Below are 18186 nucleotides of genomic sequence, written 5' to 3'. Positions count from 1 at the left end.
TAGCCCCTTCTTGTTCAATGTAGTGCTGGACGCTGTCTCGGCTAACATCCAGGACCAGCCTCCATGGCTGATGATGTATGCCGATGACATAGCGCTCATTGATGAGAGCAGGTTGACGCTAGAGCGAAGAGTGAACCTCTGGAAGGGTACGCTTGAGAACGGTGGTCTTAAACTAAATGTGACGAAGACCGAGTACATGGCTTGCGGAAGCCCGGACTCTTGCACTATCCATATAGGTCCTGAACCAGCCGTTAAGTCGGAAAAGTTCAGGTACCTTGGATCTATTCCGCATGAGTCCGGAGGCATCGATCACGATGTCCAAGCCCGGATCAGCGCTGCTTGGGCGAAATGGCGTGAGGTCACAGGTGTGGTCTGCGATCGCAGAATACCTACCAAGCTCAAGGGAATAATATACAAGAGCATAATCCGACCGGTTCTCTTATATGGAAGCGAATGTTGGCCAACACTGTCCAGGCACACTCAGGAGCTTCACGTCACGGAGATGAAGATGCTGAGGTGGATGTGTGGCGTAACGCGAGCTGACCGTATACGTAACACATTTATCCGAGGTAGTCTTGGAGTCCGTGACGTAGCGGATAAGCTTCAAGAGAGTCGCCTGAGATGGTATGGTCACGTTGCACGCCGGCCTGAGAATTACGTCGGAAAAATTTGCCTTGATATGTCGGTCCCTGGAGCAAGACCCCCAGGACGCCCAAGAAAGCGATGGCTGGACACCGTGAAACAGGATATGAGAGCCAATGGACTTACCACCGCGGATGCTAAAGATCGTGCAAAGTGGAGGAGTTTAAGCAGGAAGGCAGACCCTGGCTAATGCTGGGATAATTGCCAGGATGAAGAAGAAGAAGAAGATAAAGCCTTCATACAAAGTCGTGTAAATTATATTGGTATTTAAGACGAAAAATTGCAAATAAGTTCCATAATTATATCTATTTAAATCATTTTATGAAAAGTAATTCAAGTTGTCCATCTTAGTTAGAGATTGTCAATATATAGCCAGAAAAATAAATAAAAAAGACCGCCCTTGTGGGATCTGATTAAAACATGTCTTTAAGTTTTATATTTGTTATGTCAAGGTAAATAATCAGAAGAATCATTTAATTTTGTCATAATTTAATAACTAATGTAAAATAATTTTTCTAAGAATCTTTCTTCATCAAATTTTTATATGTGTATATTTTTATAATTAAAGAGAATAGAGTAAAAATAAAATTATTTAAAAAAATTGTGGTTTGTCCATGTTAAGAGGAAATTTCTGGTCATTTTCATAAAGGGTTAAATAAATTAGTTTTTTTTTTTTACTATTATATAAGAAACATAATAAATATCATTGAAATCAGGTTCGTAAGTAAAATAAAAAATATATCATTGTTTAAATTCGTATTTTATTTTGCGGAAATGGTAACTGATGTCGTTAAGGAGTCCAACCTCACAGTTATTTTAGATCACAATAGGATAAACAGGGCGAGAGTAGCTTAGAGGAGCAGCATAAGACGTGTAGGTCGTGGTGACTGGTCCCGTTGCCTTGTATTCGAACCGGGATTCATGAGAATAAGATCCAGGAGCGGAGTAGGCGGGGATGGCTAGCGGAGCAGAGCGCTTCTTGATCAGATGAGTCGCGTAGGAGACGGGTGCTGATGAGATCAAGGGGGTTGAAAGGACTGGAGCAGAGTAACTTGAAGCTATTAAAGGTGTGGCGTAGTTAAGAGAAGAGATGTAGCTTGAAGGAGCTATGTAGGCTGATGAGTATAAAGGTACTGAACGCTTCTTAATGAAATGAGCTCCTGAAGAATATACAAGACCAGATCCGATAGCTGGTGCCAAAGGAGCAGCAGCGGAGTAGGTGCTCACGATCGGAGATGAATATGAATAGCTACCAGGTGCGATGTATGAAGAGGGGAAGGAATAGGGGCTCAGAACAAGTGGTGCTGACCGCTTCTTAATGAGGTGAGCATAGCCCAATGGAGAAGAGTACGCTAGAGGTGCTGAAATTAGTGGTGACTGGTACACGTAGCTGGAGGCTGGGAAAATTCTTGCTGCAGGAGAAATAATACCCGGAGCGTAGGCAGGAGCTGGGAAAAATGCTGGATCGGGGTCCGCAACCGCCGCTGCCAAGAAAGCGCACAACACTATTAACTTGAACATTTTGCTTTGTTTACTGTTGTCAAACAACTGATGTCCAGAATAAATCCGATATGGTATTTATAGATATAAATGATAACAAAAGCTAAAGGCGCTGTCGAGTGAAACCGGTGTGGAAAGGTCATACGGAAAGCTGATATTTACGTTTTACAAAGCCTTCACTTCAAGACGTCTAAGCCTTTCAGATAAAGATAGAATATAAACACGCTTAACATATATGTACATATATTGAAGTGTTATGTAATAAGATTTCAATGATGACGTTACCTGACGAGAGTTTACTTACTTTTTTTTCAAAGTATCATGACGACACATTGACGAATGTAATTTTTTTGCAGGATTTCCTCGAGTACTACCAACAGAGGGCGCCTCTGCCCTCAACGCTCGTCGCCGTACACTAGATTGCCTAGCTCCTGCCTCTATGACACGTCGGGGCGGTTCGTTGCGCGTACCTAAGCAGCCTCAACTTCCCGAAAAACCGACTATGGCTTTCTGTAGACGACGACTCTCATGGCCGGAAGTGGATAATTCAGTAAATTCAGGGTAAATATATTGAGGAATGTTTTATGTGAATGTTGAGAATTAATTTAATTTACTAAAAAAGAGCTATCAAATCATACTAGACTTTAAGATTATTATCTTCGTATTCATTATTATGTATGTAGTTTGATACAATTGACTATCTTTGAATCATTTTAAGACATTAATTTTTAATTACGAATTAAATTGTTTTCATTCCATAAAATTTTATATTATAAAATTATATTTCGATCTGTAAAATTGGATGGTCTTAGACGTTCATTATTTTATGGTAATCAAGTGATACTTACCATCTGCGTAAAGCGTTTTTATTCCATATTTTCATAATAGAAACCAAAATGTTTACTGAGCAAACATTGTTATGCCCTAACCTGTCTTAATTTAAAATTCGTTTCTTAGCATAGTAAATTAGATGGAGGCAGTAAACCGTATATTTAATTTTGATAATGGTTATCGATAAATAAAGCTGTTCTCTTTCGACGTGGTCTCCCGTTGTTAGATGAGTCAATTTATCAGTAGGGGGATACTATTTACTAATAACAGTTTCTTTGATTGGAAGAACCTATACCTTATATATTATACAATTCCAGCTTTAGTTCCATATTACGCGATGAACTATACACACAGTAATATAAAGTATTCGTTTTTATAACAACATGATAATGATTTTTTTAAACTAATCTACACACTTACGCGCGCCCACACGCACACACACTACATTTATGCACACACATAGCCATGATTGCAAACACTTGCATACAGCAGGTGCATTTTTCTATCTAGTATTTAAAGTACTTAAAGTGGACAAATTGTACATTTACGCACACACATAGCCATGATTGCAAACACTTGCATACAGCAGGTGGATTTTTCTGTCCAGTATTTAAAGTACTTAAAGTGGACAAATTGATTTATCATAGAGCGAATCGACAGCGAAAGCATATATTTCGCTTCAAAGGAGCATTAACTTATTTACTCTATCGAATGTACGCACGGTAGAGCACTTTATAATTGGTTCACATCTCAAACGGGAGCAATTACCGAGGCCGCAAGCCCATATCCTGCTCATGATAAATTCAACTACGGCTCCCTTGATACAATTTATTTTATATACAGGTAGAAATGCAATAAAGCAACAGGTTAAGGAAATTACTGCAGTATAGTGCAACGGTTAGAGCTCGGACCATAATGCATTTATGATGCCAAGTCATGTTTATCACTTTATATAATCAAATAATACTTTGTCAAACTGTAGTAGAGCTTTTCACAAATATATTTTTACGTGCTTCTTTACTTAAAAGTCATAGAAAATTAGTTCTGACATTTTAATTTAATTAAATTTAAATATTTTGTTACTATTTAGGGACTTAGAAGGAAATAGAGGTGAAAGATAAAGGAACACGCAAACCTTTTTAAATCTATTGAAAAAAACTTTTAAGGATAAAAAGCTAAAAGGAATTCTTAAGCTCTTCTATAATAATTTATATCAATATATTTTGGGTATTTTCATGAATATGAAGCGAACGAAAAATTTAAAGATGATTCATACATAAACATAAATAAAACAACTTTTTATTTAAAGTTTCTTAAATATATTATACGAAACCAAATGAAAAAATTACACTGTCTGGGGAGAGCTTAGCGGAATTTTTTGGTCAAAACCAAATTGTCAGTCAAAGTGATCCAGTGAGTATATAATACTGCTTTCATTCAATGTTGCTAATTACGAGTCAAAATATTAGTAATGTAGCGATCTCTCATGGTCCTTAATACATAGTGAGAGAGCTGTACGAGCTTCAACTTGTAACGTTCGTCTACACGATTAAACAGTTACGATGTTTGCAAACTGCTGCCATCGATCACCAAAATAATTAATAAACCATAGCTTTCAATTTTGCTTCCGTTTACTTCCCTTCTAAGGATGCTGTTTCCATTCTACGGATATACTCAAACATATCTAACCCACAGAAACAACATTTTTACAGTAAAAATAATAGAGATTAGCTAATTCTAGAATTTAAAAAATCTTACTATAAATCAATCAGATCAAATAAAGTGTCTTTTTTCCTAATTTAATAATAAACACCCATCCACCAAAGTTATAAAAAATAAAAAAAAGTATATGAAAAAGTGGAAATGTAATGAAAATTAATTTACCGATTTTTGGTACTTTTACATATTCTAACAATAGTTTTGTAAATAAAATATGAACAATGAAAACATCTAGCTGTCGATAAATGAGTCCGCAGAGACCCTTTAGACGTTTTCGTTCATACGTAAGCATCTGAATTAACTGCAAATTACTCCGAGGCAGATATCTAAGATGGAATCTCTTGCCATTAATTTAATTCTTCATTTAGTTAGCATTTTTTAACATGAAGGTGACACAATAGGCTAATGGTAATAATAACTTTGACAATTCGCTTATTTAGATTTATGTTTTGAAATCAGATTTACTTTTGAGAAATGACTACAAGGTTTACTTTTTAGCTTATTTACAAAGAATACAAACTTGTTTTTGTTGTTTAAGTTTTTTAAAAATTACTGGTTATTGTCAAATATATTTATTATTATTGATAATACAAATAGCCCAAGATCGATTCAAAATGGAATCTTCCTTACTTATAAGGCTTTGTGAAAAAACCTACAATTTCAATGCTTGGGTCCTTAAATGTATGTTACAACAGTATTTTTTTACTAAAAACACTTTTTTAAATGCCAAAAGATTTAAAACAAAAGGGCATTTTCACGGTTTCCATTTATGGAGCACTACAAGGCGGGGCTGATGAGGGAAGCTACGAGATGCAACAGGTCACGCCATGACCTACTTACTGTACTACGTAATAGTTACGCGTATAAAAAAAATGTACTGAGTATTCTCAATATATTTTTTCAACCAACATAAATCGAATTTAAAACATTTATTGGCCCGAAGCATTATTTTTTGTAGCAAAAAGCAAGCATTATTATGCGAAGTAATTATGTACTAACTACATTATTTTATGACAATATTTTCGATATTTTTATTAAAAATGTGATGAGATTCAATAAAGTCAGCAATTCATTCATTTTCACCAAGTTTTGCCTCCAAAATTGGGGATTTTATTTAAAGAAGGATATATACTATATTTTACTTCGCATGCTGCAGATGCGTTTATACACGTATGCTTAATTTCATAACAAAGTGTGACACAAATGTATAATGTTTTTAATATCAAAATGAAGTTCTGGGTGACAGCAGAATTTACATTTTGTTAACCATTCTGACACACCAAAACTTAGAATTATAAATTTTAATCTATAGAAAACCTTTAGATTGACTGGATAAAGTTTTAAACAGGTACTAAACATAGCTGACATTTACACCGGTTACAATCGTCTACTAAACTCTTAATTCAATATTTCTTCACCCTCAAAATCATTGTATAATAACCATTAATGTAACATAAATTAGGGATTAAAATATAAAATCAAAAACGTTTTTTAAAAAACTTTAGGAAAGATTCCATATAATTTCTGTCTTGTCATTAATGTACATTTTACCAGAATTAAATTCTCAATAATATTTCTCATTTGTAATAAAATAACCTAAAACCTTTCATCCCTCCAGGCTTTCAACTCCGTCGTTAATTTGTACCGACAAAGAAAGATGTTTAAACATTACTGATTTTGTTTTGATTTAATTAATCACTGTTCTATTTCAATCGCTTGTAACTCAGGATGAACTGCAAAGCCTTTCTAACTTCGGACAGTAAACTTCAACTACTTAATTATTTCTCGTTTCCGAGAATCTTAATGGACAACATTTTAATTGGAGTTGACTAATTAGTACTAAAGAATAACATCAACACAATTAGAATCAATATTATTTTTGCTGTTTGTTTTTATATATTTTTTTATATTTAATTTAGTAAATGTTTACATGCTTTAGAAAAGGATAATCTTAAAGTTTCTATTTTTAAAGTAAATTTACTAGAAATGGAAGGGATATGAATTTCTGTGATACTCTCAGCGAAATTGTGTCGATCTCAATATAGCACGGTAAATTGACAAGTATTCGAAGCTTTCAGTGCCATATATATTTATACAATATGTAAAAGCCGACTTAGTTTTACCGTATTCCAGATTAAAAAAAGAAAAGGTAGTTACTGAAATTTTTTTTTAGTTTCAGTATCCTATTCCGTAAAACAAGTCAGTAATTAACTGTTAGAAATTTATAAAACAAACCAAGACAAACAAAAAAATTGCATAATTAATTAACAGCCAAATGATATATCACAAACTAATATATAATGCATTCGGAAAAAATATACCAAACAGATTTTTTAATTTAAAATCGTAACATCATTTAATGATAAAAAACCGGTTTATATTAAAAAGTCAATCATTCAGAACAAACAAGAGTTTTTATTAAACGCGAAGGCCGACTTACGAGCATATACCAACATCCATCATGCGTGTCACTGTAGTAAAAGCACTCCGCTGCCCGGATTGATAAGACTGGCCGTATCGATCGTGGAAGGATAGATTTACTTGTGAAAAGGCCACTATCGTACAAACTTAATTCAGAAATCACAGAACCCTGGGAGGCTTAATTTGCTTTGAATTATTACAACGGCACGACTCTTCCATCTTTGTCAACCTTTTAGTACGCTCTATGAATCAAATGCGAAAATGAAATTTATCACTACAGTGCTAAAGAAAATTCTAATCTATTTTATTGTTTAATATGTAATATAAAAAAAAAAAACGGTTTCATATTGTAATAATTTCATATTGAAAAAGTATTTTTAAGTCAGTTCTGTATAACAAAAACATTGTGGTCTTCCCAATTTTTTCTGTAATCATCTGAACACGGGCAGTATTACAAGTATGTAGGCAGGTAAATTATCCGTGGTTCGAAATCGTAAGAAGATATTTTAATTTCAGATACAAATTATTTTTAACTCAAGCGATAAAAAATATCCAAAACTATTTTTGAACGCCTAAGTGATCATCCTAATTATTTCACTAACTTTTGGTGAATGTATAGTTATATTATGATGTTAATATTTCTATTGCTTTCAGTAAAATATTTCTTATAGAAATTTTCGTCGTGGATTTATACGCGGTAGAAGTGGGAGCGAGAGGTATAACGGCTAAATCTCTCTACAACCTACTAAAAGACTTAGGCCTGTCCAGAACTCACATCAATTCGTTCTTGGAATGTACTTCGAAGGCAGCCCTAGTAGGTTCTTTTCAAATATGGTTAGGTAGGGAGAGGAGCTTGGACAGTGGAGGTGAGCGTTTAACGCGCGTTAGTTAGGGGCCCCTTAAACCTACACCTGGGTCGCAAGTCCCAGGACTGTTGAAGCTCCACTCCCTGCAACGCAATGGACCCGGCACCCGCACGGTGAATCTATTGAATGCTAAGAGGTTTCGTCTCTGTCGTCCGCAATAAAATGAAAACTTAGCTTCTGTTACAGATATACCAGTTTGCAAATCGTCTGGTCCTTTTATTCAATTCTTACAAATCTCTTATATTCTAAACACCTTTACAACAGATTCTTTCACAGCTTGATGTAGTCTTTCATTGATTGCTCAATATGAATTATTTAAAATTTTATCAAAATCTATAAAGACAGCACGGTTACGATATTATTTTTAGAAACACCTTTCCTAAATCAAAGCACATATTTTTAAATAAACTCAACTTTGTATTTTAGTTTACTTTCTTTGTAGTTTTTATTAAAAGTATCTAACTTATTGATGCATGAGTAAAAAAATATGTACTTCATAAATGTTTATAAAGCCCAATTAATATATATATTAATAATATATATATATATATATATTAATTAGGCTTTATAAACATTTATGAAGTACATTAGCGTCATCTACATATATTCAAAAGCAATGAAATTCATAATAACTAAAAAGTAAAATATTCGAGTATCAAAATAAAATTAGCACGCTTTTAAGTTTTGTCATTTCAACCGTTAGGTAATTTTTATTATTTTAATTTTCTATGTCACAATTATTTTAAAAATGCGACTCTTTGGACGCTTCTTCCATATATTTATTCGTCTCATGCCCAAGTGTAACAAATCTTAAAGAAACTCGTGGTCTTTTCTCGTTCTTTACAGAAGTAGTTTATTTGAAATTAGTGATATATCTTCGGCAACGAATAAGTGAAAAACTTTTAAGCTGTGAACAATGAGCATAGTAAGAAAATAATGTATGTATGCCAAAAAATCCGTTAAAAAGCACTCACGTTTATTTAATAAAGTACATATATGTGTAAATACTTTATTAATCATAATAAATAAACAAAAGCGTCAAAAATATTTTATAAAAAAACTAAATATATAATTGCTTTATTTCGATAAAATAAAGACTCGATCTGTGATTGCGAAACATTCGAATAATACAATCAATTTATTAGAGCCTACACTTAAGAGGCACGATCGAGGGTCGACTGAATTTAAAACGTGGGTATATTACGGCTCAGTAATTTTCCGATTACACCCATTATATTGAACCAAAACATGATTAATGCCCTTATTAATAGAGTACTCGGTTCATTAAAGAGTTACGCTATTTTCATATAATTGTATAATTGCTAGAATAATACGTATTTTAATTTCATTCTATCCATATGATAATTCGTAATGAAAATTTGTTTGTCTCCATAGTTAGTTATTATTTTTTTCATTTCTTTTTTCATTTCAAACCATCATTAAGTGATTTATAGACATGAGTTACTCGGTTAATGTTTATAAAAATGGTAAAATAATCAATATTTAATATTGAAATCGTTATTTATGGTAGATGTTTATATGTTAAAATTTAGTTTAATCGGACTGAGAATTATCTATTAATATTAATTAGTCTTCTATGTATATATTGACTAGTTTACTAGATCTTTCGATATAAGATAACTATGCATGATCATATATTTCAATATCTCGCACTCACAGCATGTTCTGATTTAGAGCCATCTTAATACAGACAGTATGAGTACCACAAGTTTACTTTGTCACATTACGGAGCGTCTGATCTTACTCATTATCTATATTAACGTTATCAAGTAAGAACCAGGAATATATAGTATGACGATTTACACTTGGATTAAGTATAAAGTTTTGAATATGATTAGATAATAAGCGTTTGAATTCACATATTATGGTACAATATATCACAAAGGGTTAATGTTTACATGATTGCTGAATTAGCGAAAGACAACCTTACAGATTCAGGTCCACATCCGAGATCAAAGTGCTTAGCTTACGTTGAAAATTAATCTGACACGGTCGTAATGGGAAGGTATACCATATGCTAATTTATAAGAGGGTCCCAATTAAAAGTATTGCTATATTTTATTCAGATATTTTTTTAAGCTAATGCTATTTTGTAATGCAGACTTATAGTACATTCTTTGTTAATTTTATATAATAATTCAAAAAAAATTAAAAAAAAATAAAATATGAAAACATTGATTATTTTATAGATAAGTACTTCAATGTTATAATTGCTCTTATATATATCTAAATATGTATAGAAATTTATATTTAATAAAAAAGTTAATATAAAAAAAATACATGTGATTTTATCTAGATTTATTTAGAAAAAAGCTAGGTACAATGCATATAATGTTTTGTTATTTAAAATAATGTCTACCTCAAATCTCTTTGTTCCGGCTAAACCTAAAAAAGAAGACAAAAAATATCTGTATATTTTTTCTCAATTCGTCCTTTTGGACAGGCCAAGATCTTAGACCATGCTGCCTTTTCATTAATATTCTTTGTCTTACTTGAATATTATATGTTTAAATAATTAAAAATGAATGTAACAGTAGGTTTATAAATAAACCTCGTGTGACAGGTTGTCTTATCAGAAACAAGTAAATGTCAGCACATTAAAATTGCCTGGCGACATTAAGTCTTATCCTTGCGAATGAAGTCAAAGCGTTAAAAAAAATAATCTTGTACAATTTTTTCCAACACACTTGTAGCCAAAGAATGATCACAAAATAAGTGAAATTAAAATTTCATTTTTTTTATCTTGATGTAATTTCATAATGTAAATATATTTAATAAAAGGTTTTCACTTTTTTAATGTTTTAAACATTACATAGATTTTATAATAAAATAATATAGAAGCGAAGCGTCACGTTGGTAGCACACTTACCCTTTTGCCGATGCGAATCATCGAAATTATATTAAACATAATATTGTATAAAATTAAAACATAACAAAGGAACAGAATATGTTTTTAAATTAGGAAAAAGCATTTTACAAGTAATAAAGTCGACAATGTTAGACAATTATAACGCCATTAAATTTCTATTGAGCCAATTATTTGCCATAACGTTAACAATTTTCGATACAAAATAAATGTACGTATTATTTACTGAGATGGAAAACGACTGAACTCAATGTTTGTTCAAATATGGAACATTGGATCCAACACGTTCGGGAACATTGTTCGAATTAGTGGAACTATAAATATATTCTTTTTAGTTATTTCTTAAATGAATTATATATTAAAAATTAACTTCGAAGTACATTGGAGAAATCACTTGAAAATGATAATTTAAAAATTGTTAATTAACTATCATACAACACAAAACTTTCATACAAAAATAATTTTACGATTAACACCCTAAAAATAGTGATAGTATACTGAAACCTAAATTTAAAACAAACGTCATCAAATTGTCTGCCGGAAATAAGCTTTGGCTGTATAATACTCTATGAATGCATTGAAGTTTCTAGAAGGCCATGTACACCAATTCCATTCGTCATATGTGATTATTGTTTGAAACTCTTTTGTATGCTTTCATTATATTTAAAACTATTATAATCAAAGATGTTTTTATTAATACAATACAAGTAAATGTTATGATAACAATATTAATAATACTTAAAGTGTACATTCTCTCTTGCATTTTAATTTATTTTTAAATTTAATGGTTTACGTGGACTAAATGCGAATTATTTGATATTCTGACATTTTAAAAACATTATAATATGAAAACGTTACACTACTTGTGTCTCAAATACATTAAAATATAACAACTAGTCGTAACTTAAAATTTTTTTTTACAACATGAACCCATTTTAGACTCACAAAGTCTATCTCCGCAGGGTGCAAGATACAGATGGTTCATACTTCGAGAGCTTCACAGCTCTGTCCTGGCGTCAGGAGAACAGGCGACTAGCAGCTCTGAGGTTGGCGGAGGCTAGAGCTGAACGTCCACCACCAGCACCCCACGATCTTGGCCTGCCCAGCGTATCCGCACAACTTTCTCATAAGGAGCATGAGCATTTATATACAGAGGTACAGATATATGTATATAATAATCTGCATGACTTTATTCTAGGAACTCTCTAGCGTAATGATCTATTTGAATACTTCTATTTGATCTATTTGAATACTTCTTTAATTAAAGGAAAATCAGCTTTAGTTTTTTAATCTTCATCGTTGTCCCTATAATTTCTCCTATTATTGTATTAAGCGGCCATAGCTACAATTCATTTTTGATTATAATAAAAAAAGTATTCTCGAATTTTGGAGACAACGAGACTTTAAACGTAAATCGAGTGTAATAAAATTTTAACGTTCGAATATAAATATTCTCATAATTTTCATTGCCATACGACAGGCTTGTTCTAAATTTCCCTATTTACATACAATCATTTATTTATTTATTATATAAAAGTAGCGTTTATATTCAACGTTTGGTATTTTGTTTATGAAGTTAAATATAAAAAATAAACAATTGTTACTTATTTTATGTTAATGACAATACCAGTTGCGACAAGATAATAATATAGTTAATGGCAAACTGTCATTTCCTTGTTCGAAACAGAGCACAATAATTTTAAATGTCGTGACTTTTGCTTTCAGAATTAACTCAAACTGAGAATCAAGAGAACTTAACGCTCGATCGAACTGTTGTTTTGCGTTGCTAATTAACATTTTGTTTAAGTAAATTAAAATCAATAACAACTTCATCTAAATTACAGATTGAACTCTGTTTATTCATGTTAATAATTTCTCATTAACAACTTGTGTGTTTATTAATTAAAATTCATTTATAAACACATATTAAAAATAGACCGTCACGGCACTATTCGGACATGCTATTACTGATTTACCGTGTTCCTAAGCCCTGACAAGAAATTTTATTTTAAAAGTTTTCTTACAAAATCGTAATCCATATTTTGAAACGTTGCCGCCTATTAAAACATCTCACAGGTGTCACCATGGTTATTTTTTTTTCAAAATTTATTACATAAGCCAAATGTTTTAGGTTGTTTCTTTTGTGTGTGTGTGCTTACACCCACACATACATATATATATATATATATACATATATCTACCTTAAACCAAATGCCATCGACGAATACATGACCAGTAAGCAATAAAACGAACAAATAGATTACTGCCCAAAGAGAAGGGAGATGTTGGCTACAAGATAGCGGAAGCGTTTATTCAAAAAGTAAAAAGTACATATTATTTCGGTATTATAAAACAAAATTTTATTATTTAATTATTACCACACGACCAGAGAAAGGTTGTGTTTTTGTGTTATTTAACACAACTTGTTTAAACGAACGCAGCCTAAAGAGAACAACTACGCTAGCCAACAAACTTTGCGAATTAATCAATTATTCTATTTATAAAGAATTGAAATAGAAATTCAAACGTGATACCCAAAATAGATAACATTAAACGACCATTGAAAATATAGAAATAAGTATATATTTAAAAATCATAACAAGTGAGAAATTATTTTTAAAAATGATTTTTTTTTAAATTATTGTTCAGAAATCATGATGTATTTGTTTGATCTTTTTTATGTTATATAATATTATTTTATAATATTTCTTATATTTTTTTTATGGGAACCTTTAAGTTAATATGTCATTTGTAGTTAAAAATGTAGGCTATGTTGAGAGCGGGACGTTATCTCTTTTGCCACTATGTACAGTGCTTTAGCAGTGAGATACTTAAAACACGCGAACTCGTTCCCTCAAACACATTCCAGCACGACAGCCTTTTCTCATTACCGACTCCACCTACCTATGTAAACGTACTTCGTCTTGTAAATGGTTTGTTAAGATTACTTGCAGCGTTTTCCTTTGTTGTAGCGTATTCTGAATATGTTATATGTATAGGTTTTCATGAGGAACAATGAAAATAAAGCGGTTTTAAATAAACACCAATGTTTAATAATAATTGGTAAAAACATTGGTGTTTATTTAATACCCAATAGGGTATAGTATGTCATGCTTATATCCAAATGAAACCCAAAAAGTTTTAATGAAATATCGCGATGTAAATGTTTTTGAATGTTAGCTAATTACATGAAGTTAGTAATACGAGTCTATGAAATAAGTTTTATTTTGAGCCTGGAAAACGCTCTATCATAGGAATCAAATTACATTTTCGATTGCTATCTGTACATGTGAGCACTTCGCATACGGCAATAAAAATACGGTTGAAGATATATTCGGCATGTTCGTTAATTTTATAGAACTATTAGCAGGTAGTCTGATATCCAGGACTTGTTTTACTATCCATGATGACGGTTCATTGTTTTGTTTATAATTACAATAACTTTAATTTTTTTATTTTATCGTTTTCTGTGTTGGGATTATTTCTCTTTCTTAGGAACTGTAAAATTTCAGATTATGAAATTATTACGTGATTCAGGTGTTATATTCCATCGAGAATGCTGTCGGCGCTCCAGCACCCGATGGGCAGTTTGGTTCTTATAAAGGGGAGGTTATAGAATACGCCCGTAGAGCCTTCCATGTTCCTATGGAGGTGCATGCTCGTGCACTCAGAGCAGCAGGCAGCGAGCGACCGCCGACTGTTGTGGTCGGATGTGGTGTCATCGAAGCTGATGGACTCGAAGCCAAAGATGCCAATGGTAAGATAATTAGCCAGTACTTTTTTATCTACATCATTTTTTTATAGGTAATGCAAATAAATTTAATATTTCCATAAAACAAAGTCAATAATTTTTTTTTAATATAATTTAACTATGACACAAATAGTATTTTCGTATTTGGGATAATCATTTATTATTTTAAAACGACATACGTTGTTTTAGATATTTGATTATATAACAAAAGTTGCAGATTCATATGAACTTTGTAATTATTTGGGCATGTGATGTATTTTTTCTTGTTGGTTATTGTTAAAAAAAAAGTCCTATAAATATACGTGACAGATGTAGGTACACAACGACGACATTTGACACAAACTACTGTTAGCAACCTGTTCCATTAAAAAAACTTTACTATTTTTAAATGGTTATATCCACGGAATTAAGACATAAAATCCAATAAAATATGTTACAACTTTGTAAATTATATCAAAAGTTTACAACAAAATATCAGAATATTTCTATATTTTAGCATGTTGAATTTGTTTAAATTAAATGCTTATAAATTGAAAACATCAAAGTATAATTACATAAGGATAATGCAATGTTGAAAACAAAATACATTATCTGTTATCTGACATCGGCTTTCAAAAAAAGCATCGACTGTTAAAGACACGTTGATTGACGTGTTGCTCTTTACACGCTTCAGTTAATTTCAAACAGTAAAGTGTGTTCTCTCTTTGTATATAATAATAAAACATAATCATTGTAACCATCATACTAATTATTAATATAATATTAAAGGTTTGAGGAACCAAAAAAACAAAATTAAAAAGCCACATTTATAGAGCGGGTGATTTTATTTGAGTTGAATATTTTGTATTAGGTATCTTAATTAACAGAAGAACATAGTTTTAATTACCGACCAGTTCTTAGCTTTACTACTGAAGTCTATGGACAAAAGTAGACTGTACGGTCTAAATGTAATAATTACCTCCTAATGGACTAGATACATTTTACACGAATATAAGTGTTGATGATTAGTGACTTTCTTTGCAATTTTTTTATATATATTGAAGTTCCTTTTAGAATTTTCGTATAAAACCTAATTGCGATTGTGGATAAAATGATTTATTAAGAGTTTTACATGGAAATATTTATTTAAAACCGAACTGAACTGGAAAGGGACGGGACGAAACATGGACTCTAAAATCTAAAAATTTGTAAAAACTATTAGAATGTGTATGTGAACTGTAATGTGAACTTTATGTTTTCAAATTGCAATTTCACCCTGAAAATATATAATAAATAATCATTCTTTTATAGTCTTCTATTAAATAAGTATCCACGATAGAGCAGATATATCCGTATATATAGTATCTCCATATATATAATTATAAATTAAAATAAAAAACCTGAAAGATATAAAGTTACCATAAAAAAAAATTAAGGCTATTAATAATACTTAAATATGTAAAATTGCTATGATAGGGTGTCTTTCAGAGTGTATACGAGTACTAATTTGTCCTATTATAATATTAAAACAGTTACATTTACTTCAAGACTAGTAATTATTTTAGATGCCAACCCTTAAATGAATTGAATTCATAGACATTCTTAAAACATAGCCATACACGATAATATATATTCTGAACACTTGTAACTATTTGTAGTTTTCTGAACATTATTTAATTTCCTTATCAGAAAAGCTGCCATTCCTACAACATACATCATTCTTTATTGTGTAAAGTGACCGGGTACCTATCTTTTCAATAACAAAGCTAGCGGAAGTTCTCGGAAGCGGATATTTTATCTGTACCTTGTCCAGATTGATGTGTTTCAACTAAACGATTTTACCGGCTAATATAGTGAGACGTGTTTGCTTATGTGCTCTATTTGACGCTTCCCGCCTCGTGTCCGACGTGTATTTAACGTTTGAATAGGAATTCACCGTTTTGTGTAAGTAAGTGTACCAGCACCCTTTTGTGTAACACAAAATGTTACATTTATTATAAAAATAATTCAAAGACGTTACTCAATTATCGATCGTTACGTATTAAAATTAATACAATCGTATTTTATAGATAAAATAATCTATCTTATTGGCTGTAATTTTACGGTTACGTAGATATTAAATATAAGTGTTTGTATTCCAATAATGGATTTTTATTTGGTTATTAGTATTTTTTTGTAATGTTATCTATAAATTAATTTAAAGGATTTATCAAGGATTCATTCAATCAAAATCTATTGTACAAATCCTGTTAAGGAGTAGGTCTTTGAAGTAAACAGAATTCGACCTCGCTTTGACAAACATACGTAAATCGTTTTAAATTATGTTATTTTGTTTCGATATAAAACTGTTATCATTTCCGTATTGATAAGACATTACTTATACCACATTTCCGTTCGATATTTAGGTCACGGTTACGCAAAATCTTACATTTTTTTAGTTTTCCTTGAACGAAAACGTGAAATAATTTGTTCTGAAATTAAGCAAAGAAGTTAAATGGTAATCGTTTCGCGAGTACTTTAATATCCTCGTTGCCAATATAATTAGGCGCGATCGTTCAATCAATACGAATGTTCACTACAACATAAATTATAATATCAAAGAGAATTCATTCTCTATATATAATTTTTTATTCTTAAGTCTCCCTATGTTTATTATAAAATATATAAAAAATTGAGCAGAACAACATGGTATAAAAATAAAAATTCTTTAATATTTTATTAAAACGTTGTTAAATTTCTTAATAATACTAAAACTAATGTTATTATGAAATAAGTATATGAATAGTTTCTTCATTAATTTCTTGCTATATTCCACATTAAATGTTCATATTATATTCATATTTTTATAGTTCATATTATACATACAGCTTTCTTTTTTTTATAATATGGCCTTCATCCGTGCAAAGACGTGCACAGTATATTCTGCCAGTGTCGTGTAGAATGGAGAAGACACGATCGGAGATTAAGTTTTGAATGAAATAAAAATTAATAGTATCGACTGAAGTCACAATTAGGAACTATATATGTGGGTAGATCTAAAACAACACAAATTCAATTAAGTACAAGACGTACATACATCTTAACACGTAATTTCTGTATAAATTTTGACGAGACTTAAGGAAAATGTCATAAATGTCATATCTTGAAAATGTTGGCAATCATAGGCATTATCTTTTTCCGTATAATGCGTAATTGATTGAATGATAAAATTAATTAATTGATATTATTATTATTTTATCAATCTCATTATCTCATGTTTTGAATTGCTAATTAAACTATATCTGTTATGTAATTATTGTTCAAGATATTCAAATAAGTTGTCATAATGGCAGAATAAGATTGTGAAAGAAGATAAAAAAAAGAATAATAATAATTATTAAATTAACGCCTTTATTCTATTTTACAATCTCCTTTGTGTTTCCTTCACACAGTACTCAGAATGATAATTAGTCCAACAAATAAAAACGTTGACATTGGCAGAATATTCCGCGACTCCAGTGCGAATGAAGCCGTACCTTTTAAAAAAATAACATAAAGAGAAGAGAAACAGAGATGAGGACTTGTCGCTTTCTTAATTATCAAAAAACCGT

The 18186-nt window shown here is 31.1% G+C and overlaps 2 protein-coding genes across 2 annotated transcripts in view; one reads left to right on the top strand and one right to left on the bottom strand.

The window, feature by feature from the left end:
• Positions 1-18186, top strand: part of LOC116772307 (BAI1-associated protein 3) — a 75933-nt gene that overhangs the window by 30752 nt on the left and 26995 nt on the right. Inside the window, exons 3-5 of the mRNA XM_032664434.2 lie at positions 2499-2703; positions 11829-12021; positions 14404-14623. Of these exons, the coding sequence (XP_032520325.2) occupies positions 2499-2703; positions 11829-12021; positions 14404-14623 (618 nt within the window). The remainder of the gene's footprint in view (positions 1-2498; positions 2704-11828; positions 12022-14403; positions 14624-18186) is intronic.
• LOC133319105 (pupal cuticle protein G1A-like) lies at positions 1384-2189 on the bottom strand. The gene has a single exon (XM_061522319.1). It carries the CDS (start codon positions 2161-2163, stop codon positions 1459-1461), a length of 705 nt encoding a protein of 234 aa, XP_061378303.1. The 5' UTR covers positions 2164-2189; the 3' UTR covers positions 1384-1458.

Source organism: Danaus plexippus, chromosome 12, assembly GCF_018135715.1.
Source record: "Danaus plexippus chromosome 12, MEX_DaPlex, whole genome shotgun sequence".
In the NCBI taxonomy this organism is placed as follows: Eukaryota; Metazoa; Arthropoda; class Insecta; order Lepidoptera; family Nymphalidae; genus Danaus; species Danaus plexippus.
The sequence above is the reverse complement of the archived record's forward strand: the minus strand, read 5'-3'. Positions and strand labels throughout refer to the sequence as shown.

Bases quoted from the DNA above. Each gene is read 5' to 3' on its own strand.
- LOC133319105 (XM_061522319.1), bottom strand. From the start codon at position 2,163: ATGTTCAAGTTAATAGTGTTGTGCGCTTTCTTGGCAGCGGCGGTTGCG.